The sequence below is a fragment of the Onychomys torridus genome, chromosome X, assembly GCF_903995425.1.
Source record: "Onychomys torridus chromosome X, mOncTor1.1, whole genome shotgun sequence".
NCBI classification, from domain to species: domain Eukaryota; kingdom Metazoa; phylum Chordata; class Mammalia; order Rodentia; family Cricetidae; genus Onychomys; species Onychomys torridus.
This window is the reverse complement of record NC_050466.1, coordinates 83,131,713-83,156,095: the sequence shown is the minus strand read 5'-3', so window position 1 is coordinate 83,156,095 and position 24,383 is coordinate 83,131,713. Positions and strand designations below refer to the sequence as shown.

The 24,383-nt window shown below is 39.4% G+C and overlaps 1 protein-coding gene across 1 annotated transcript in view; it reads left to right on the top strand.

The window, feature by feature from the left end:
- Pola1 (DNA polymerase alpha 1, catalytic subunit) overlaps positions 1 to 24,383 on the top strand; it is a 323,891-nt gene that overhangs the window by 13,313 nt on the left and 286,195 nt on the right. The window contains exons 5-15 of the mRNA XM_036175149.1: positions 5,335 to 5,450; positions 5,869 to 5,931; positions 6,739 to 6,831; positions 7,256 to 7,343; positions 7,597 to 7,798; positions 7,887 to 8,065; positions 15,677 to 15,789; positions 17,292 to 17,408; positions 18,432 to 18,506; positions 18,942 to 19,080; positions 20,971 to 21,125. Of these exons, the coding sequence (XP_036031042.1) occupies positions 5,335 to 5,450; positions 5,869 to 5,931; positions 6,739 to 6,831; positions 7,256 to 7,343; positions 7,597 to 7,798; positions 7,887 to 8,065; positions 15,677 to 15,789; positions 17,292 to 17,408; positions 18,432 to 18,506; positions 18,942 to 19,080; positions 20,971 to 21,125 (1,340 nt within the window). The remainder of the gene's footprint in view (positions 1 to 5,334; positions 5,451 to 5,868; positions 5,932 to 6,738; positions 6,832 to 7,255; positions 7,344 to 7,596; positions 7,799 to 7,886; positions 8,066 to 15,676; positions 15,790 to 17,291; positions 17,409 to 18,431; positions 18,507 to 18,941; positions 19,081 to 20,970; positions 21,126 to 24,383) is intronic.

The following is a 24,383-nucleotide window of genomic DNA, read 5'->3' as shown; positions in this document are numbered from 1 at the left end:
ACCATACCCAGCTTCTCTGTTCTTTTATATTATGACATTGAAACTGGACATTTCTAAGAAATGCACTATTAAAGTTCAGTATCTAATAGCATGTCCCCTTTTGTGTCTGTTGGTTGCTGAACACACATATGGTGAGTGTGCCAGTGGCCAGAGAAAGACATTGGGGAATCTTCCCTTTTCACTCTTCACCTAATTCTTTTAGACAGGGTCTGAAGTCGTCTGTTTTTGGCTCTGCTGGCTGTACAGTGAACTCCCTGAATTTACTCATTTGCCCATCAGTACTGGGGTTACAGGCATGCAAGGCCACACCTGGTTATTACTAGGGTGCTGGAGATTTGAACTCAGGTCATCTTGCTTTCATAGCAGGTGGTCTTACTGAGCCATTTCCCCATACATTCATTTTTCCTTTTGAGGTTCACATTTGTTTGATGGAGTCCTTTTCTGTTTGTTTGTTTTTCGAGACAGGGTTTCTCTGTATAGCTTTGCGCCTTTCCTGGATCTCGCTCTGTAGACCAGGCTGGCCTCGAACTCACAGAGATCCGCCTGCCTCTGTCTCCTGAGTGCTGGGATTAAAGGTATGCACCACCACTGCCTGGTGGTGAGTGGTGGAGTCCTTTTAATCATCCCCAGTTTTTAGGGCAAAGATGATGTTTCAGTACTTATCATATACACTTCTATCATGAACCTAGAATTGGCTGTTTATCCCTAGAATTTTGATACATTTTAAGTGGGGAATTGTATTCAGATCTGGGGAATGGATGTACTCATTGCCACTGAAGTACAGAGGGTATGCCTGAGTTATGGCAGTGCTATTTATTGTATCATTTTGATCTGATCTTGACCTTATCCTATCACCTGTCTAGATTTTAATTTTGCCAACTGTGTAATAGGAAGTTGGAATGGACAGGAAGCATCTCAGAGAAAGGATCTATGTCCCAGTTGCCCCAGTTTTGATCACAGTAGCCAGTACAAAGAAAGTATGCAGTATTTTTTGAATGAAGGAGAAATCATTGTGTTTCCATGATTGTATTATTCTTCTTGATTAGATATCAGTGAAGAGAAGTTTGGACATTCTAGAAAACAGATAGTCTTAGAAAGTTTTACTTCATATTTTGTACCACCACATACCTATAGCTCTTAACTGTTGTTGCAGTATCCTTTGCCAGAAGCCAGGTAAGATCATAAGAATTTACGAAGGGAAATAGAATCCAACAATTTACTTTAAAATTTATAGAGAAGTTACAGAATTTTGGCTAAAAGTAAAAGGTCAACTGTATTTGAAAATACCTCCTCATGAATTGGCTGCTTATCATAGAGGTAGAAAAATATATCAACTATATCCCAGTGAAAAGAAATCAATGAGAATGCACAGTAAAACAAAGCACTAAAGAATTCCACATCAATATTTACTTATAGTCTTTTCTTCCTGTGTTTCTTCTGTGTAAATCCTACTAACCTACAGTGGTGAGATTAAAAGCCTTCTCATGAAGTCTTGTTTGTTTCAAACCTCTGTTGACCTCTCTATATTCAGTCTTAAAGCCTGAGTTTTGTTTACTGGCATTTTAAACGTTGTTCCAAATGATGTCAATGAAAAGCTAAAGACCTTCATGTAATTCTCTTGTCTTAAAGTCTTCACAAATGTCCTACAGTTTTCACAGTTCAGGCAGAAGAAAAATACATTGAAAATGTTTTTATTGTTCATGACGTTTTAGTAAATTTGTAATGTGTGCAGCCATTTCCATTATCTGATTTCTTCACTTTTAGATGCAAGCAGCCACCCCCAGTCCTTCAGTGCTTAACAGACATTGACCTACCTTATATCTCTGGATTTGCTTATTCTATTAGGGTATTTCATATAAATGGAATCATAACAATAATTGACCTTTTGGATCTGGCTTCTTTGACTTAGCATAATGTTAATTTATTTCATTCATGTTATAGCATGTACTAGAATTTTATTTCTTTTTATGAATGAATAATATACTGTTACATGATTATATATATCACATTTTGTTTATCTCTTCATTAGTTGATGGGAATCTGTGTTGTTTCCATCTTTTGTTTATTGCCCATACTGCAACTTTGAATATTGTGTTCAAGTTTTTGCCATGTTTTCTTTCACATAGTGAGGTACCCTGAAAATCAGTCAGTGTTATAAAGTATATCAAAATCTTTCCTTCGCTTTTATGTTTCTGTAGTTGCAAAGCGTCATGTGGATGCTGCATGGTATAAGTATGCACTCATTACAATGAACTCCTTGGAAGAACACTTAAAATCAATAATTTGTTGTTACAAATACAAATATCCAGTAACTCTGTGCCTTCCTTAGGGAAAATTCCTAGAAATGAGATTGCTGGCTTAGAGAGTAAGTGTACATGAAAACTTTTTAAATTATCTTAAAAATTTTATCTTTTGGTTTTTCCAGACAGGGTTTCTCTGTGTAGCTTTGCGCCTTTCCTGGAACTCACTTTGGAGACCAGGCTGGCCTCGAACTCACAGAGATCCGCCTGGCTCTGCCTCTCGAGTGCTGGGATTAAAGGTGTGTGCCACCACTGCCCGGCTCGTTAAAAGTTTTTATTTAAGATTTATATATTTTAAGTGTATATGAGTAGTTTGTCTGTATGTGTGTATGTGTACCACATGCATGCCTGATGCCCATGGAGGTCAGAAGCAGGCATCACATCCCTTGGAACTTTAACTGGAGTTATGGATGGTTGTGAGCCATCATGTGGGTGCTGGGAACTGAACTGGGTCTTATGTAAAAGCAACAAGTGTTCTTAACTTCTAAACCATCTTTCTAGCCCCTATCTGTATTTTCATTTTCAAAGTTTGTTCGTGTTTTGTCTACATGTATGTCTGCATCAAATGCATGCCTGGTGCCCACAGAAGCCAGAAGAGGTCATGAGATCCCCTGGAACTAGAGTTATACAGATATACAGATGATTGTAATCATGTAGGTACTGGGAATTGAACTTGGGTCGTTTGGAAGAATAGCCAGCACCCTTAACCCATTTCTCTTTTAAAAAATTATTTTTATTTTATGTTCATGGTGTTCTACCTGTACATATGTCTGTGTGAAGGTGTCAGATATTCTGGAACTGGAGTTACGGACAGGTGTGATCTGCCATGTGGGTGCTGCCTTAACCCATCTCTTAAGCCCTGTTTGTTGTTGTTGCTTGTTTTTTACTTAGGGGCTTATTATGTAGCACAGGTTATTTTCGAACTCAAGCTCCTCCTGTCTCAGCTTGTTGAAATGTTAGGATTACAACCCTGAGCCTCTATGCCCAATTATGTTCTTCGTAGGAATTATATATCTTCAAAAACAGTGTACAAGTGTCTGTTTCCCTCAAATCTTGCTAACAATGTATTGCCAAGCTTTTGAGATAGGACGGCTTTTGCCTTGTCTTATTGTATCTTGTTTTATCCTTTTTGGCTGTCATCTCTTGGAGCTCTGCTCTTCTCTGAAGAGGAAAGGAGGGGTAGTGAATCTGGGGGGGGGAGATGGGGAGGAGCTGGGAGGAGTGGAAGGAGGGGCAACTGTGGTCAAAATGTACTGTATGGGAGAATAATCTATTTTCAATAAAAATAAAAACCAAACCAAACAAATAACAACCAAAAAAAGTACTTTGCTCCTAAATGAGGAGCCATTGGCAGTTCATGGTTGGTAGGGAGGGAGACTAGAAATCTTTGTGTGGACAATAAAGTCTGAATTTTGGTATCACACTGATGTACATATGGCAGCATTAACTGGACTTAATGAGTTATAGTAGAAAAGGACATGAAATTGGGAGAGAGAGATGTTGGGGGTCTTGGGGCAAGTTGGGGCAAGGGAGTTGGAGGTTAATATGTCATTAAGATATATTGTATATATGTCTTAAAATTTCAGCCAGGTGTGGTGGTGCACACCTTTAATCCCACCACTGGGAGGTTAGAGGCATGTGCTCTTTGAGTTCCAGAGTTTCAGGCCAGCCTGTTTTATAGAATGAGTTCCAGGACAGCCAGGGTTACACAGAGAAACTGTCTCTAAAAACCAAAAAGAAATAAAGAAAATTTCAAAAAATAGATTATTAAAAATTTTGAGCACCTTCAAAAATACCGTGTTCCTTTATTTTTAAATTTGTAATTTTGGTGTTAATACTGATTTACTGCTTTACAAATGGTTAGTCAACATGGCTTATTAAAAACTCAAGTAATGTGAGTTGCCAACATAATTATACAGTAAATTTTTATAAGTAGTTGGGTTGTTCTCTAGACTTTTCATTTTAGGAAGCAGAGTAGAAGTTTATTAAAAGAATATTTTATTTTATTTTATTATTATTATTTTTTTTGGAGCTGAGGATTGAACCCAGGGCCTTGAGCTTGCTAGGTGAGCACTCTACCACTGAGCTAAATCCCCAACCCAAAAGATATTTTTAATAGAATTAAGAATGGATTATTAGAAAGCGAAATACTTGTAAAGAGTGAGACATAAGTGTGTTTATGGGCTTCTTATAGGAGTGTCACACCTTTCTTTAGACTTTTTTTTTTTGTTTTTTTTTTTAGATGGTTTCTCTGTGTAGTCCTGGCTGTCCTGGAACTCACTATGTAAACCATGCTGGCCCCGAAGTTGCAGAGATCCTCCTGCCTCTGCCTCCTGAGTGCTGGGATTAAAGATGTGCACCACCACCACCACCACCACCACCCAGCTTCACTACCACCTGGCTTCTTTAGACTCTTTTTTTTTAATGTTATTTATTATTTACAGAGTTCTGTCTGCGTGTATGTCTGCAGGCCAGAAGAGGGTGCCAGATCTCATTATAGATGGTTGTGAGCCACCATATTGTTGCTGGGAACTGAACTTAGGACCTCTGGAAGAGCAGCCAGCTCTTAACCTCTGAGCCATCTCTCCAGCCCTGTATTTTATTTTATTTTATTTTTTTACTAAAATATTATTTCCTTAACAAGCTTCATAAAACTATTGCTGTACTTCAGTTGCTGTACTTCCAGCTGCTATTGGTTCCAGATTAGCTTTCTCTTTTTATTTTTGTGGGAAGCAAGACAGCAATGTATCCCCTTTTCAAAAGCTTTGCATTCCTACTAACAACTACTTACCTAACTCCCCCATACTTAAGTCATTATATTTTACTGCTTTTTGTAATCCAGTCTTGAGTTTTCTTCAGTTTATCTCATTTAAAAGATTCTTTTCTGTGTACCTTGTGCAGATTTTCCCAATTTTGTATTTTGAATTCTTAATTTATTTTCTTCTTAAGTTCTCATATGCAGACAATGAGTGATTGTGACTAGGCTTTAGTTTTCCATCTAGTGCATGTTTCTGAATACTCTTTATTTCAATAGGAAGTGATGGCAAAGCACACAGAAAGGACAGGAAGGATGTAAGGAAACCTTCAGTGACAAAACCAAACAATATCAAGGCAATGTTTATTGCTAGTGCTGGGAAAAAACCTGCAGATGTGAGTTTCATGTTTCCTTATATTGTGTCTTTTCTCTCTATGAAGTGAATTTAATTTTTTATTGCTCAAATGGTATGTGTTCAATACATGTTTAAGTAGTATTCTATGAATTACACTTTGTAAGATGAATTTAGGTTTTATGTGAATAAAGTTACCTCAGTGGTTAGGTAACTTAGGAGAAAAAAGAAAATTGAATAGAAATGCTGAAATGACAGTATGTTTAGTAGTTTTAGTGACAAGCAAGAAAATTGTGGAGTAAAGGTGAAAATAGAGGCTGGGAATATAATTTAAAATGGAATCTGAATAGTAGATTCGAGTCAGCAGTGAGGGACTGATGGGTGAGGGTGTGGTCTGCACGAAAAGGCCGGCCTGCACCATTCTCATTTGAGCTTTCTTTACATTGTTATATACTATACAGAAAACAGTAGACTTGTCCAAGGATGATCTGCTAGGTGACATTCTGCAGGATCTGAACACTGAGGTAAGTGCACTTCCTGAAGAAACAGACCACCACTAAAAAGACAAGTGCTGGGATGCCACCACGCATGCACACACACAATCTCCCCGCCCCACATACAAAAAGAAAACAAAAGCCCTCAAATTATTTTCTTCTCACTCTTTTAGGTGAGGAGTTTCCAACTGTTACTGCTCTAAGATTATGTAGATGGGCTGTGTGGGTGTGTGTTGGAAGTAGTAAGAATATATCCAGGAGTTGGTTCTGTGAATGTTCATTGCTTGTATTCAGTTACTATAGTGTATGTTCCATAAATAGATTGAAGCCTGTCAATCTGCACACTTGGGCATGAGAGCCCCTTTCTGAATTCTGAGTGGGAGTGAAGGAAGAGTAAGTGAGCTGTCTTTGATAGCACTCAAACGGGCTCTGTTATACTGTGAATTCTGAGATTTGGCCATATCTCATAAAGACTAAGCTTTTGTTTAGAGGTGTACTTCTTTCTAAGTAACTACTGATTAATTGACGAATACCAACACTATGTAGTTCTATTTTGCTGGGTGTTAAATGTAATACCTGAAAGGGTAAGTGAAGAGAGTATGCTAAATTCTTGAAAGAAAAAAAATAATTAGGGATGGATTAAATATCTATTCTGGTTTTCTAGTGATTTCTGTAGTATTGTTGCTATAGTAACTGCAGTACATGAGTATGGATCCTGTTTGGGGGGATGGGAAGGAAAATGCTTTACTTATTGGGCATAAGTAAAAAAATGTACTTTTTCTATTATGTGGTGAAGCAGGCATGACAGTGAAATGCCTGTCATTCTCTTCCTTTTAGATACCTCAAATAGCTCCACCACCTGTATTAATACCGAAGAAAAAAAGATCCACTGGAGCTTTGCTCAATCCTTTCTCAGTGCACACCTCTAAGGTAAAGTCAGTAGAAACATCCTTCTTGATTTATTGTTTTGCTTTAAGTTTGTTTTATTTGCCTGTATGAAGGAGATGATGATTTTGAATTTGTTTTGTTTCTTTTAAATTAGAATTGCCATTCAATATATAGTTTCATGTATTTCAAAAATAGCATGTGTCTGCTTTTTTCATAGTAAATTTTGTGGTAACTAGTACATGTTTATTATAGGTATTACAACTGTGTTAAATGCAATAATTTTCTTCCTGGAAACGAGTATTTTTTGTGTAAATCCAGGTAACAGTAAAATAATTGAAGCCATTACATTAATAATACACAAAATCTTTTTGTAAGTGGGAACTGTCATTATCTTTGGTCAGGGTAGGACAGTTGCATATTTTTAGTATGCATTTCTGACTGACTAAACACTTAAAAACATTTACAGGCAATTCCTCCAGGAAAACCTGCTTCCCCTGTCCTCAGGAAGGAGCCTCTGTTAACTCCCATTCCTCTTAAATGTACTGAACTTGCTGGTAAGTCTCATGTCAGGCAAAAGTGCACGTTGTTGAGCAATAACTGCCACACATCGAGGCTTAGTGATCTAGGGTGGAGGTAATTTTTAATCATGAAAGGTTGAATTTAGAGTAGTAAAAATTCAAAGCATCCAACATGAAGATTAAAGAAAAATACAAGTATAATGTATGAAAAGGCTGTTATTTCAATGTTGAGTAAGCCTTGTGTCCCATGGTACTAGCATGTGATGGGAATATATGGTGACGTTTACAGGAGAGCTGGCCCAGCCTGAGTGTCCAGAAGATGAGCAGGAGTCAGGGATAATGGAGTTTGAAGATGGTGACTTTGATGAGCCCATGGAAGCTGAGGAGGTAGATGGGGAGCCTGTGACTGCCAAGACTTGGGACCAAGAGAGTGAGCCAGTAGACAGGTTGAAACATGAGACAGATCCTAACAAAGGGACTATGTCTTTCTTGTAAGTGCATTTTATGATTTTTCAGAAAAAGAGTACTCTAATTATTCTGTTGGATTTTATAAATTTTTTGAAACTGTGATTTCTACAGAGAAAATTTTGTCCCAGATGTCTCTTGTTGGGACATGGATCAGGAGGATGAAAGCAATTTCTTAGCTCAGGAAGTCCAAGTGGATCCCAATCACCTTCCATTGGTAAAAGGGGCAGATGATGAACAAGTGTTTCAGTTTTATTGGCTGGATGCTTATGAAGATCCATACAATCAACCAGGTAATCATACCTAAGGTAACTGAGACTTATTACCGAGTGTAGTGCCTTTTCCTTTAAATACTTTAGTGATGCTGATTGGCTTTGATTTTCTAATAGAATTTGTTGTGGGATGTTTTATGTTAAATGTGTTGTTTTGATTGGTTAATAAATAAAATACTGATTGGCCAGTACCAGGCAGGAAGTATAGGCAGGACAAACAGAGAAGAAAAAAATTGAAGAAAATGAAAGGCTGAGGCAGAGAGACCTGCCAGATGCCACCATGACAAGTGAGATGTAAGGTACCGGTAAGCCACGAGCCACATGGCAACATATAGATGAATAGAAATGGGTTAATTTAAGATAGAAGAAGTAGCTAACAAGAAGCCTGCCACGGCCATACAGTTTATAAGTAATATAAGAGTCTGTGTATTTATTTTATAAGTGGACTATGGGACTACTGGGGCTTGGTGGGACCTGGAGAGAAGCTTTCCAGCTACAAGAATTAGATAGTAAATGGTCTCTTTTAAATTAATTATTTTGTTTTTTGAGAAAGGGTCTCTCTGTTATGTAGCTTTAGCTGTCCTGGAACTTGATATGTAGACCAGTCTGGTCTTGAACTCACAAGAGCCACCTGGCTCTACCTCCCCTGTGCTGGAATTAATTTGTCTTTTTATACAACAGAGAGCATTCATTATATGCTAGACACTGAGGTTGAGTGAGCAAGCTGGTCAAATTCCTTATATAGAAGCTTACATTCTAAGTGGGGTGAGAGTGGGTGGTAGTTGGAGGGTGACCAATTGACTCTTTCTTGAGAATTGAATCCTGTAGGATAGCATGGCCCGTGGAATCAACTAAGCAGGGTTCATAGGGACTCCTAGAGCCTGAAGTGGCCATCACAGAGCCTGCATGGGTTTGCACTAGGTTGTCTGCATATACGTTATGGTTGTTGGCTTGGTGTTTTAGGGGGACTTCTAACTGTGGGAGTGGGAGCATTTCTGACTTATAGGTGGAGTTTCTCTGTATCCTGGCAGCCGCTCCCAAGTAACCACTCAGAAACTTATTAATTATAAATGCTTGGTCGATGACTGAGGCTTGTTTTTTTAGTTATCTCTTATAACTTAAATTAACCCATTTCTATTAATCTATGTGCTGCCCCAAGGCTCGTTTACCTCATCTGTGCATTTCCCATGTTTCTTCCACATCTGGCTTGCAACTCTTGTGACTCCCTGACCCTGCCCTTTCTTCTTCCTAGCGTTCACTCTGCCCCCAAAATCCTGCCTAGCTATTGGCCAATCAGGTTTTGATTAACAATGAGAGCAACACATCTTCACAGTATACAGAAGGATTATTCCACAGCACTGACTCTTTTGCCTGCTCTTAGGACCCTTTTCCTTCTACTGGGTTGCCTTGTCTAGCCTTGATGTGAGGGTTTGTGTCTGGTCTTATTGTATCTTGTTGTGCCATGTTCGGTTGATGTCCCTGGGAGGCCTGCTCCTTTCTGCGGGGAGATGGGGGAACTGAATCTGGGGAGAAAGGAGGTCAGGGGAACGACTGAGAGGAGTGGAGGGAGGGGAAACTGTGGTAAGAATGTATGTATGAGAGAAGAATAAATAAAAATTAAAAAAAGAATTGAACCCTGGATTGAAAGATGAGGCCCATATCAAGGTAAGGTAAAGGCACTTTAGTTTAAGGAACCAGTAAATGCAAAGACCTAAAAGAGGGAGGAGGCTAAGGAGGCCTATGTGGTTGTAATACCATTGGAAATGACAAAATTGATGCATAATGAATAGTGAAGTTGATAATAAAGGCCAGTTTTGATTGCTGTGATAAAGCACCATGACCAAAGGCAAGTTTGATAGGAAAGGCTTTCTTTCCTCTTATAGTTTGTGGTCCATCTTCCAGGGAACTTCATGGTCTCATGAAGGGGTCTGCTTACTGGCTTTTTTGCTCCTTGTGGCTTGCTCAGCCTGCTTTCTTATAGCACCCAGAACCACCAGCTCAGGGGTGCCACCGTCCCCAGTGAGCTGAAGCCCTACACATCAATTACCAATCAACTAAGTGCACCATAGGCTTGTCCACAGTTCAGTCTTGTGGGGGCATTTTCTCAACTGAGGCTCCCTTTTCCCGAATGACTCTAGGTTGTGTCAAGTTGATAAAAAAACTAGTCAGCACAGCTAGATACTGAAGGCCTTGAAAACCTTCTCAAGGAAATTTCAATCTTACTCAAAGAATGCTAGAGAAGTATCAGAAGATTTAATTGCAGTAGTCTCATAATTGACTTTACATTTTAATAGGCATGCTCTGGCACGTGTGGAGAAGTGTGTGTGTGTGTGTGTGTGTGTGTGTGTGTGTGTGTGTGTGTGTATGTGTGTATACATTCATGGAGGCTGAGGTGGGGTAGCAGGGAAATGTGGAAGCCGTGAAGACCAGTTAGTCCAGGGTAGAGGTCTTGGGTAATTGGAACCTGGTTACTGGGCAGAAATAGAAAAAGTAAAGAGATTTAAACTATATTTAGACATAAACAGATTGTAGATTATATGGGGCCAGGAAATAGGAGGCAAGACTGACTCCCTAATCATTCTTTTTTTGGCTTTCTGAGACAGGGTTTCTTTGTGTAGCCCTAGCTGTCCTGGAACTAGCATTGGAGACCAGGCTGGCTTAGAACTCACGGAGATCTGGCCCTCAAGTGCTATGATTAAAGGTGTGTGTCACTACTGGGCTTCTCCCTGGTCATTTTAATGAGCTAATTCTGTGAATTATTGACTCATAAAATGCTAGGAATTGGTTGGTTAAAGTGGCTGCCCAACAGCAGAACAAAGAGAATATTCTTTAAAAATTTGTAGGGCTGAGCATTCAGTGAAGGATGTTGCTGTTCCTTCTTGCAGGGAAAAATCACCTGAGGAGCTCAGAACACCAATGTGATGTCAGAGTTATATTATTCCATTTTGAACACAAATAACTGTCTGAAAAAGTCCTTCTTAAACTGACCAGTTGTCTTTTCTGTGGATGTTTCTGATTCTCTTTCTCTGCTACCAGATTGAACCTGTCTTATTCTAGTTCTTCAGGGTAACTTTTTTAAAACGTGAATTTCTTTATTAAGAAATTTTCTACTCATTCCACATACCATCCACAGATCCCCCCTCCTCCCTTCTCCCACCCCCAGCCCTCTTTCCCAAACCACCCCGTATCCCCACATCTCCCAAATCGAGGTCTCCCATGTGGAGTCAGCAGAGCCCAGCACACTGAGCCTAGGCAGGTCCAAGCCCCTTCCCACTGTACCAAGGCTGTGCAAGGTGTCACACCACAGGCACCAGATTCCCAGAAGCCTGCCCATAGACCAGGGGCAGATCCTGATCCCCCTGCCTGGGTGCCCCCAAACAGTTCAAGCCAAACAATCGTCTTCCATATAGAGGGCCTAGTCCAGCCCCATGGGGGCTCCACAGCCACCAGTCCACAGTTCATGGGCTTCCACTAGTGTGGCCGGTCATCTCTGCACGTCCTCCCATCATGATCTCGATGTCTCTCACCTGCAGTATCTCTCCTCTGTCTCATCAATTGGATTCCCGGAGCTCAGCCTGGTGCCTGGCCGTGGATCTCTGCATCTGTCTCCATCAGTCATTGGACAAAGGCTCTATGATAGCTAAGTTATTTGCTAGGCTGGTCACCAGAGTAGACCAGTCCAGGCACCCTCTGGACCACTGCCAGCAGACCAAAGTGGGGTTGTCCTTGTGGATTCCTGAGAGCCTCCCCAGCACCCTGCCGCTTCCTATTCCCATGATGTCCTCATCTATCATGGTATCTTCCTCCCTGCCCTCCCACTCTGTCCCTGTTCCAGCTTGACCCTCCCATTTCCCTATGTTCTCATTTCAGGATAAATTTTAAGAAATTTAAAATGTACCCCCAAATGAAGTAGTGGAAATGTGTTATTTCATCTTTAGCCTCTCTGCTCATAAATAGAAGGGAAAATAACTTTTCACTTACCATGATTCATTAAATGAATCCTGGCATTTAACCCAGAATGACTTAGCTGTGGGTATAAGGACTGCATTTGAGTAGCTAGCTAGCTGCTTTTGTTAGCCTTGGGGTTCATGCCCTTTGTATTGTTTGTTTCTTAAGACCCGTGGGAGAATTTAGTTTTGTAGAACTGAAGTGTTACAGGCAGCATAAGGACCCTCTCCTTGAAGTTGTCTACGTATAGGAGCTGCTGAAGTGGCTTAGCAGGTAAAAGGCTACTAACCTTGGTGACCTGAGTTCTAGCCTTAGAATCTAGATGGTTATAACTTCTAAAACAGACTTTATAGATTTGTTTAAATTAAGAGATGAGAATTTCCTGTGGGCCCAGTATAGGCTAGGAATCTTAGTTAAAGGATCAGAGTCAGTATGGTCTGTCTGATTAGTATAAAATACCATACACGTCTGAAATAGAATTGTCTGCATTTAGATCTGGGGATTTGTGGTGGATTCAAGTGGTATTTTTCAAAGTGGTATTTTCAAAGTCCTGGAGACTGCATCTAATAAAATGAAAGGGAATAACTGTATATTAGTAAAGTAAATATGTAAGAAGGATGACTAACCGTTTGACTTGGAGATCTGATTTAAATAAAGCTGACTGGATATTACCTAGAAAAATGTTAATGGTTCCAGGGAGGAATTGTCAGATCATTAATATACTTCCTCTTAGCAAATATTTATATGCTCTCTCAGAACCACCTAGGTAGCATGTGTCTTTATCTTAGTTTCTTAGACAGTTACAGTCAAGCTCAGAAATGGTATCTTAACCAACCCACTTTAACTAGGGCATGATGATTTGGTTATAGATTCTTGGTTTTTAAAAATTTTTACTTATTCAATGTGTCTTTCACATCTTGCATTTTGATCCCATTCATTTCCCCATCCCTTTGCATCTACCCTCTAACCCTGTAGCCCTGACCCCGCCCCTGAAGCACCCCCCAAAAAAAAATAAAACAAAATTTAAGAGAAAAAAGGAAAAATCAACAAATCCCCATCATGGAAGCTGCGGTGTGACACAGTGAGTCATGCAGTAAACCCCTTTGTCCATAGATCTTTACTTGCAAGTGTTTGTTACAAAGAGTCATTGTTCGGGTTCGAGACCTCTGGTCTCTAATCATCAATGCTGGGCCCTCACTGAGACTCCTCTTGCATATTTTGGTGTTACACTGTGTTGTGGAGATCCTGCAGCTTTGGGTCTGCGGGTCAGGCCCTTTCACATGTTCCAGCAGATCATAGATGGGGTGGATGTTGGGGCAGGCCAATTCCTAACCCTGGTTCTGGGCCTGGGTAGCTGCGGGCTTGGTCAGCCCGCCAGTTCTCTCCTGTCCTTTCTACCAGGGTGAGCTCTCCAGCAATGCCCTGGCTAATTCACCCTTGCAGCAATGAGCTAGGGGCGGGGGGCCAGTTCTCCTGCTCTCATGCCATCAGGGTGGGCTCTCCCCGACCTACACTATCAGGGTGAGCTCTACTGTGTTGCCCTGGCGTGGTGCAGGGGCCACTCTCCTGAGTGCTGCAGCTGGTGAGGGGCAAGGACAGCTCTCCTGTTCTGATGACTCCAGAGCCAGCTCCTCCACCAGTCTCAGGCATTGATGGGCAGGGGGTAGGGGGAGGGCATCTCTCTTCCACCCATGCAGCCACATGCCAGAACACTAATGGGGACAGCTCTCCCTTGCTCTCAACATCGGGCCTGGATCACCCACACCTCCAACAACAGGGCCAGCTCTGCTGTGTACTTAGGCGAGGAGCAGGGCCTGCTTTACTGAGTGCTGCAGCTGGCAAGGGAGAGAGGGTCATCTCATTAGTCTGTTGCAAGCAGTTGGGGGGGGGGGGATAAGGGAGGCATCTCCCCCACCCATACCCCTGCATGACAGACGAATAGTGGGGACAGCTCTTCCACACTTAATAACTTTAGGACTGGTTTCCCCATACCTCCACCAACAGAGTTGGCTCTCTTGTGTTACCCAGGTGAGGGGCAGAGCCAGTTCTCCCACCTGCCACAGATGTTGATGGGTGTGGGCGGATATAGATTCTTGTTATCCACAGACTTTTTTGTTTCGTACTGGAAACTATTTTTCGGTCATGCTGGAGATTGAACTCAGGACCTTACGTATTCTAATTCTAAGCACATGCTCTGCCACTGAGTTACATTGCATGGGATGTATTTTACAGTAGTTTATTTTCTTTGAGATCTTTGCTGCTCAGGTTGACCTCAAACTTCTGAGCTCTAGAGACCCTTCTATCCTAGCTTCCCAACTAGCTAAAACTGTAGACCTGTGTCACCTTACCTACTTTGATTCACCATTATTATAAACAATGGGAAGAGCTGTCCCTGCTCCATAATACAAATGCTGAGGCCTCAGGAATTATCTAGACTGTTCACTTAGAAAAGTAAGGTTCTGGAAGACAAGGTCCCCTGGGCCCCCTTTCCTGCCAGAAGTCTCAGCTTCTCACTCGAAGTCCACTTTCTTCTGCAGTGGCATATTTTTCTGTTTATGATGCCAATGGGTTAAATAAAATAGCTTTTAAAAGCTTTAATCTTAGGAGGTTGAACAGTTTCGTCATGACAGTTGTTAATGATCACTAAGCTTTGGTGAAGTCAATGCTGTTAATAAGAACAGAGTATGCCTAAAGACCCCGTTATTGTTGCTCACTTTCTTCCAGATTCTAAGTCAGGCAGTTATTGCTGAATGAACCATAATTAGGAAAAGAATCTTACTCTTTGCATATCAGAACATATCCTGTCTTCATTATGACTTTTTCAAGGTTGAATAATCCTGACTGCACCTGGTTTCAGCTAGTAACTTGAGGTGGGGGAGATGTAATCTTTGTTTACTATGATTTTTTTGAGGCAAATGAGGCATAAACAGTGTCAAATGTGTTGCATGAAGTGTGATATTAGTTTGACTGTAAAATGAGCTATTTAAATCTTTGAATCCAATATTAGGGTCTTTATTTTTTCTTTGCATAGAATTTTGTTTTTTCGTCTTTAACTGTTGTGAGGATGACTTCTAATTTTCTGTGCACTTTGAATTTTTTCTTTAAAGTATCCTCAGTACCCCCTTTCCCTCTCCTTCTATTCCCCACTTACACCCCCACCTCCTTCTTGAAAATTACACAACTCTTCTAAGAATTTTAATCATCTACAGAAATGAAAGTCCTTAGGCGGTCTTATTTTTTTCTGCTAGGATGAGTGACAAAAGAAAACACTGATGAGCTGTCTTGTGAAACTAGGGTAATTGGCCTTCTGAACAGTAACCTTTGCGTGTGTCAGAATTTTCTTAGTATCTAAGATCAGCGGCTGTTTTGAGTAGCTGTGTTGATTACTCATAATTCATGGAGCCCAGGATTTTGCAAGATTTTGCTAAGTTGACCATCTCTTGAGTTGACTATCAAATCTTTGGAGTTCTTACTTGACAGCCAGTTTTCATGAATAGTGACTTGATGTCTGCAAAGCCACATTTTAATGCTACAGTATATATTACCTGGTGGTCTTAGAAAAACAGAAGGGACTACAAATAGGAACTAGGTGTAAATATGTGAACACATTCATTGGGCCTTTGACTTGCCCCTTTAATGTACTTGAAAGCTTTTATTTCCTATTGTTTTCCTTTTTTTTTTCAGGTGTGGTTTTTCTGTTTGGCAAGGTATGGATTGAATCAGCCAAAACCCATGTGAGCTGTTGTGTTATGGTGAAAAACATCGAGCGAACACTTTACTTTCTTCCCCGTGAAATGGTAAACATTAGTGATTACCTTTTAATTTCAGTAATTGTATATGACACAATTTTAATTTAAAAAGTATAGAAATGAAATATTACTGAGCTCTTCAATTTTTCATAATAAAAGCTTAAAATATGTAATGCTGGTGGCTAGAAAGATGGTTTAGAGGTTAAGAGCTGGTACTGTTCTTCCAGAGAACCTAAGTTGAGTTCCTATATTGGTGAAATTAAGGCCACTCCACGTAGTTAAGAGGGAGGTTTATTTTGTGGGGTAGCTTACAAATGAAGATCCGGATAGGTTGCAGGGTCTGGGAAAGGTATGGCGCAGTCTGGTGGTGTTCTCTAGAGAACTCTGCTCGGTCTACCTCCAGCGTCCAGGGTCCCGGAAACAAGAGAATCCTCTCCTCTTGATCCTTGGTCTTCAGCTTCCTCCCTCAGCCTGGCCTTGTGGGCATGACCATTACTGAAGCCTCAGTGGGTGTTGGAACTTCCAGGCCAAGACTGGAATGGCTACCCACTACATTCCTGGCACCCTCATCAGGTAGCTTAGAATGCCCTGGAACTCCAGGAAGTCTACACCCTTTCTAGACTTCACTGGCACCCTCATACACATAGACACACGTAGACATAGTTTTTTTGTTGTTTGTTTATTTTTGAGACAGGGACTAGCTCTGGCTGGCCTAGAGCTCCACATATAGACCAGGCTGGCCTTGAACTTATGGGGAGCAACCTGCCTCTGCCTAGTGAGCATCAGGATTGAAGACATGTGTCACTATGCCAGGCTCCATAGAATAGTTTTAAAAATAATACATTTTAAAATATATGTAATGCTTCCTTTTTCCTTACTACCCTTTTGCATAAAACTTGGGCTTGTGACTTAAAGTCTCTGAAACATGACGTGGCATTTGACTCAGTTTTCCTGCTTTTGCTCCTTAGGTAGCAGTAACATTATCTCTATGGCTATTTAACAACATCATTTCCATTTCCTTCCCCTTCTTTGCCTGGACATCTCTAATCCCTCTAAGCCTCAGCTCTTGGCCCTTTCCATCTTAGTTGAACTGTGGAACTTCTGGGCCAGGATTTAAAACATTGGTTTTTCCTATCTTGGAGGATTGGTTATCTTTCTTTGTGATTGGCTTTCATAATGAACTGGAGGGTTTGGCATTGAGTTTAGTATACATTTTAGGTCTATGTCTTCAAACTCATTTGTAGGACTGTGCCAGACAATGTTTAAATGAGTGGTGGTACAAGTTGAATGAGGCTTCTGGTTTTTTGTTTTTTGTTTTTTTTTTGGGGGGGGGGGTTTCGAGGCAGGGTTTCTCTGTGTAGCTTTGTGCCTTTCCTGGATCTCGCTCTATAGACCAGGCTGGCCTCAAACTCACAGAGATCCGCCTGCCTCTGCCTCCCGAGTGCTGGGATTACAGGCGTGCGCCACCCCCGCCCGGCTTAGGCTTCTGTTTTTGTGGATGAGAAGACTTACACTCTTTCCCCTTCATTCTTCTTTCCCTGGGAGAACAGAAAATTGACCTAACCACAGGGAAAGAAACAACAACTCCAGTTACAATGAAGGACGTTTATGAAGAGTTTGACTCCAAAATTGCAGCAAAATATAAAATAATGAAGTTCAAGTCCAAGGTTTGTATTCAATACTGTATTTTCTCTGATTCTTATTTATTTTCTGATTTGACAAATAGTTAACTCCACATTCATGCAGAATGCCTTTTGCATAGTTGTAACTCATTAAATGGAAATTTTATAGGTATGAATATAAAAACAGTATGTTAGATTTGTAAAACTACTTTGTTTCTTTTAAAATCACTTATGAAATAATGGTCATGAATTTGATAGAAATATGATTTGAAGCAAATTAGTTGCTTCCAGTGCTCAGAGTATATCATGCATTTCTGAAATGAAGAACTGTTCAGATTTGTTTATACTAGTTATTGCCAATGCATTTTTGCTTAAGGGGATGAGTAAGGCTTTGTCTTTAAAAATCCATGCTTATGATACTGTTTCTGATAGACTGAAAATGTTTGTTTTGTGTGACCTGTGTGGTGTATTGTCTTGATTTTGGTAAGCTATTGATGCCTTTGGCTATAAATGTGGGAACTGTAGCCCAATCGATATACTGACTATATAAATGATTTCAGTAAAGGGAGGATTGAGTTGCTAAAGATAGGCTAACTCTCTTAATTATTTGAGCTTGAAATTGAGAATCCTAGCTTTAAAATTCTAGAAATAGTTCACAAAGCCCCAAATTTGAGCACCATCACTACAGACAGCAACAATAAACTCCCAAACAAAAATTTTAGCAGTGTATTATGAGCTGAATTTGTAATGTCAATTTCATTTTCCAGGAAGATGTAGTTGCTTAATTTCAAATAACATTGTAAAAAAAAATCAATCTTTCATTGTTCCCCTTGTATGTACCTATGTCTTAAATTCTCTAGTGTTCAAGAGATGTTCTTTAGTATTTTTATCAGTAGATGTTTTAGTATTAGTTGAAAGGATAAAAGCTGTCTTTTTGTGTTGTTTATTTTGTGTTCTGTTAGGATGCTAGGTGATGAAATACGGGAACATGTATTATATCTATATTATACTGGCCAATTTAACTTTTGCAAAGTTTTTGATAATTTTTTAAAATATCTGCTTACCCAGACAGTGGAAAAGAACTATGCTTTTGAGATACCTGATGTTCCAGAAAAATCTGAGTACTTGGAAGTTAGATACTCGGTAAGTCAAACAAAGAAAATTGTGGAGTTTGGTTTAAAATGACATTTTCCCATCTTTGGTCCTTCACCCAACTTTTAGTTAGGTGTATTGGCAGAATCCTGAACCCCACAGCTCATTAATAATTGAAATTGGTAAAATTAAGTAATGGTACTTACTTGGCTATTCTTTATCAGTGAGGCCTTACATTGTCTTTTGGAGGAGCTTCTTGTCCTATTTTTCTTCTAATGGGTGTCATCAAGATGCATTATTTTGTCATTGTGAATTGTTTTTGTTTCCCACTGTGAGTTGTTTCAGATTTCATTTGTAGCAAATTACATTTCATATATATTAAAGGAGTTCTTCTGTTGTTCCATAGAGGCTTTGTTTATTTCAAATACAGACTGGAAAATATGAAGTAATAGCTTAAACAAAATAAATTCTTTTTCCTTTTTTCAGGCAGAAGTGCCACAGCTTCCACAGCATTTAAAAGGTGAAACATTTTCTCATGTATTTGGAACCAACACATCTAGCTTGGAACTATTCTTGATGAACAGAAAGATCAAAGGACCTTGTTGGCTTGAAGTAAAAAATCCACGTAAGGAAAAATGCTAAGTAGATTCCTGACAGGTTTTTTTTTAAAATTTTTTTCCCTTTTATTGAAAATAGATTCTTTTCTCATATAATATATCTTGATTATAGTTTTCCTCCCTCTGTTCCTCCCAGTTCCTCCCCACCTCCCATCTCCTCTGGAGCCACTTCCCTTCTGTCTCTTATTAGAAAAGAACAGGCTTCTAAGAGATAACAATCAAACATGACAAAATGTAATAAGATGAAACAAAAACTATCATGTTGAAGTTGGACATGGCAACTTAACAGGAGGAAAAGAGTCCCAAGAGCAGGCACAAGAGTCAGACCTACTTGTTCTCATGGTCATAAAAATACTAAGCTGTAATATATATGTGAAGGACCTGGTGGAGACCCCTGTAGGCCCTGCACTTGCTACTTCAGTCTCTTTGACCTCATAATGTACCCTGCTTAGTTGATTCAGAGGGTCTTGTTCTGCTGGTGTTATCCATCCCCTCTGACTCTTATAATCTCTGCCACAGGTGAGAAGAGGGATTTGATGGAGACTTTGCATTTAGACTCTCCACATAATGTCTGGCTATGGCTGTGTTCCTATCTGCTGCCATAGGAAGCCATATGATGACTAGATAAGGCACTATCTAAGAATATAGCAGAATATCATTAGGACTCATTTTATTGATAATTTTTTTTTATCAGTAGTGTTTGGTTTTACCATAGGTCTCTGGGCTATCTAATCTCTGGTTCTTGGTTACTCAAATAGTGTTGGGTGTGGGTTTCTTCTTGTGGAATGGGCCTTAGGTCAAATCAGATATTGGTTGGTTACTCCCATAAGTTCTGTGCCACCATTGCCGTAGCATATTTTGCAGCTGGGACAGACTGCAGGTCAAAGGTTTTGCTGCTGGGTTGGTGTCCATATTTCTCTTCTGTTAGCCTGCAGAGTACCTTCCTGCACCAAAGACACTACATGAGTTGTATGGGTGATGTCCTTGGCAATGGGGCCTTGCTGTCAGTTTGCTGAGAGCAGCCTTTTGTTTGGAAAGTTAAGGAATTGGTCTAATTATTTTAATGTTTCTGCTTTTTTTGTGTTTGTTTCTTGAATGTTTTCCTTGAGTGATTTTGGTAATACACTTGGAGTCACTTTCTTTTTTTTTGTAATTTATTTATTTGTATTTTATGTACATTAATGTTTTGCCTGTATGTCTGTCTGTGTGACGGCATCGGATCCCCTGGAACAGGAGTTATAGACAGTTGTGAGCTGCCATGTGGTTGCTGGGAATTGAACTTGGGTCCTCTGGAAGAGCAGCCTGTGCTCTTAACTACTGAGCCATCTTTAGCCCTTGGAATCACTTTCTAATACCTGACAATTTAGTCTGTGGGAGGCCTTAGTGCAGGCAGTTGGGTGGGTGTGACCCTCATTGTGTTGGTTTTTATATGTTTTTTTTTTAAGCCTGGCTGATAAGGTGCAGCTGTTCTCCAGAGTGAACTGCCTACCTTTGGAGGGGAGGGAGTCACAACCTAATGTGGCCAGGACTCTTTGACTTGTTACCTGATCTTTTTAACACTTGTATCTAGGATACTATGTTGTCTTTATACTTATCTTTAAAATGTTTTCAGTTCCTCTAAGGCAGGTGTTATTTTTAAAGCCAATCTTGAATTCTTTGAAAAAAATTTATAAAAGCTATTGATCCTTCCTTACTCCCCCAAATGAACATAAGTATATTTACACACACAAGGATTAGCATACTACCCACTAATGTGGCTTATATTTAGTTAGGTTATACTATGTCATTCTTATTACACAATAGCTTTGAAGACTATCTCTTTTAATAAAAAATGTCATAATTATAGTACCTTTTCTTTTTCAGTAAGTTATTGATATGTTGTATCTATTGTTTCTCAGAGCTCTTGAATCAGCCAATCAGTTGGTGTAAATTTGAGGCAGTGGCTTTGAAACCAGACCTGGTGAATGTAATTAAAGATGTCAGTCCTCCTCCACTTGTGGTAATGTCTTTCAGCATGAAGACAATGCAAAATGTAAAGAACCATGAGCATGAGGTAAAGAAAAATGGCAGATTTTGTACTTAGGCCTTAGATATAATACTTGCCTGAATTTGATCTGCTTTCTTATAAAATCAAGTTGTTCTTTTTGGAGGGGAAAGGGTACAAACTTGGCACTGAGCCATGTTTTAGAGAACGAATTGAATTTGCCTGGTATTACACATGTTTAAAGGATTTAAATTGCTGGAAATATTTTGATTTTGTTCTTTTAAGTAGACACAAAGAAAATAATATGAGCTCCTTATGCCAGTCACACGTGTTTAGTAGTTAGCAGTGTTTTGTGACACATGTTTATATCCTTCTTTCCCTTTTCCTTTATAAGTACTTAAAAGATACTGTCATTTTACCCCAGCATGCTTTGGTATACTTCTCTCAAAATATGCACATTTCCTTATGTGTGTTTGTAGTATATGTATTTGTTAGCAAGGCTGTGCACAAGTGTGCACACGTTTGTGCATGTGAAGGCCAGAGGTCAACATTGGGTGCTTTTACATGAGTGCTCTCTCTACCTTATTTGTTGCCATAGTCTGTCACTGAACAGTCCTGTTACTCGGCCTGGTCAAGGACCTTCAGGGATTTGCCTGTTTCCTAGCACTGATGTTACAGACACATGCCACCACATCTGGCTTTTTATGTTTGGGATCAAAGCTCAGGTCCTTATGCTTGTCTGGCAGGCACTTAACTGGCTGACATCCCTCTAGCCTTTACCTAATGACACACTTTCTTTTTTGTTATTTTGTCTTTTTTTTTTTTTTCCAGAGCTGAGGACCGAACCCAGGGCCTTGTGCTTGCTAGGCAAGTGCTCTACCACTGAGCTAAATCTCCAACCCCATGGCACATTTTCTTACATTACCCTATTAGCATATTTAACATTACCTTATGATTCCTCGATATAGTCTACAGTTGCACATACTTGGAAGAATCTGCTTCTCATGATGGTTTTTAAAGCTGATTTGTTTGAATCCAGATTTATACAATAGATTCATAGATGACTATTTAATTTTTATGCCTCTGGAATCTCTTTTTAAATGATAGTAGCTCCCACTCATCCCCCTTTAGTTTTTTCAGTGATAAGGAATAATTTAAAAAAATGACTGATAATCTCATAGGAAGTCCCATTTTCTGTGTATGTTTGTTGTGGGTCCCATTAGGAATCTTCTATACCTGATGCTGACAGCGAGTAGCCTGTGAGCTAAATTCAGCATACCACCTGTTTTTGTAATTAAAATTTTATTGAGACACAGTAGGTTTTTAGATTTACACTACAATAAGATAGTAATGACAGGTCACACGGACTGAAGAGGCTAAAATATTTACTTTCTGCCCCTTGTAGAGACAATATGCCAAACTCAGTTCTGCCCTTTGTGCTGCAGTGTGGCATATTAACTCTATAAAATATCAAAGAGATTCGAGTTCAGCTTCTTTATGCAGAATAATTCATGGGTAGATGGGCAGTGTACTTCATATTGGAGCATTTCAGAAGACAGATTAGTGCCTGGTTAAACTGCTATGAGGCTAGGATTGATTAATGGGTTCAAATAGTGGTCATCATAAATTTTTCCATGAGCCCTTCATAAAGTTTATTAACTCTACATTTTTTGAGCTGGATCGTTTTTTGTTGTGAAGCATTGTCCTGTGCATCACAGGATGTTTAACAATATCTCTGGTCTCTGCCTACTAGATGCAGTTTCTCCTAGTTGTGACAACAGAAAAATTCCTACAGCCATTGCTAGATATCGCACAGAGGGCAAAGGAGGTACATTACCCCAGCAGAGAGCCACTGATTGAATGGTTTCTTAATGTGGGTTATTTTTGCCTGAGTTTGTTATTTCACTAGGAGCTGTAAAATGGTGGCTTTCTAATTATGTCAGTGTTTATGAGTTAAATTTTTCTGTAAAGTTACCTTCATTAACTGGCAATTATTTGATTATATTGCACAGGAACAACAGACTACATGCTTTCATTGCAGATTTTCAGAGTAGGAAGTTGGGAACTTAAAGCATCACTTATCTTTAGTTGTTGCTGTTTTGACTGTTTTGCACATAGATTGTATGTATTCATGGTGTTCCTATATTTTGTATTATTAATTTTTATTTTTTAAAATTCCAATTTTTTTATTATATTTGTGTGTGTGTTTGTGACATGTGTCAGAAGATGTGTATGGAGGTCAGAGCACAATTTACAGGAGATAGTTCTCTTTTTCTTCCTCATCTTAAAGATTGAACTCTGGTTGTCAGGCTTGGTGGCAGGTACTTTTGCCTGCTCAACAATCTCTGTCCTGTTACTTGTGGGGTATTTAGTAGTTTTAATCTATGGCATTCATCATCATTATTATTATTGATGTTGGGATCTTACTGTGTTGCCCAGCTCTTGAATGTATAGGCTCCTGATCTCCTTCTACCCCAGTCTCCCAAATGGCTTTGGTTCCAGGACTGCTGCCCCACCTAGCTCATTTTTTTCATGGGTGTAGTTGTCTTACTTTGGTTAATTAAATCTCCTTTATGTTTGTTTCTAAGTATTTTTGATACTTTTTTTTTTTTTCTGAGACAGGGTTTCTCTGTATAGTCTTAGCTGTCCTGGAACTCGCTCTATAGACCAGGCTGGCCTCGAACTCACAGAAAATAAAATTTGGCAATGTTTTCTTTTAGCATGTAATTTGAACTTTTATTAATTTATTTGTTAATTTACTTATTTATTTTTGGTAGTATTGAGGATTGACTCAAGACTTTGCACATGATAAACTCATTTTACCACTGAGCTATGCCTTCTGTCCTTGATCTTTCAAATAACAGTTAACATAGTAGATAGCCAGACTTAATAATTAAGTATTGAGGAAAGGTTTAATTAGTACTTGGTTCAAATTTAGAGAAATACTATTCCCAGGGTGATATTTTCACATACCATTTCTTAACAAAGAGAATAGGGATTTGTGGAGAAAGAGCTGATTCAGAGTAGGAAATATAGAAGATAAACTTGTGACACTTTGTTATATCAGAAAGCATGGACAATATTAAAATTTACTGAAGATACATCTGACTCAGGAAACAAGCTGAAAAAAGTCTCCTCGCAAAATATGGGACAATATGAGCATCAGAAGAATAATTGATACAGATGGAAATACCAGAAACATAAATTTCTAATTTATAATAAATACATAAATGTCAAATATGTACATTAGTCACTTTCTGAGGGAATCTAAAGAACTAACTCATTTGAAAACATAAAAATAAATTAATCAAGTATTTGTCTTGACTT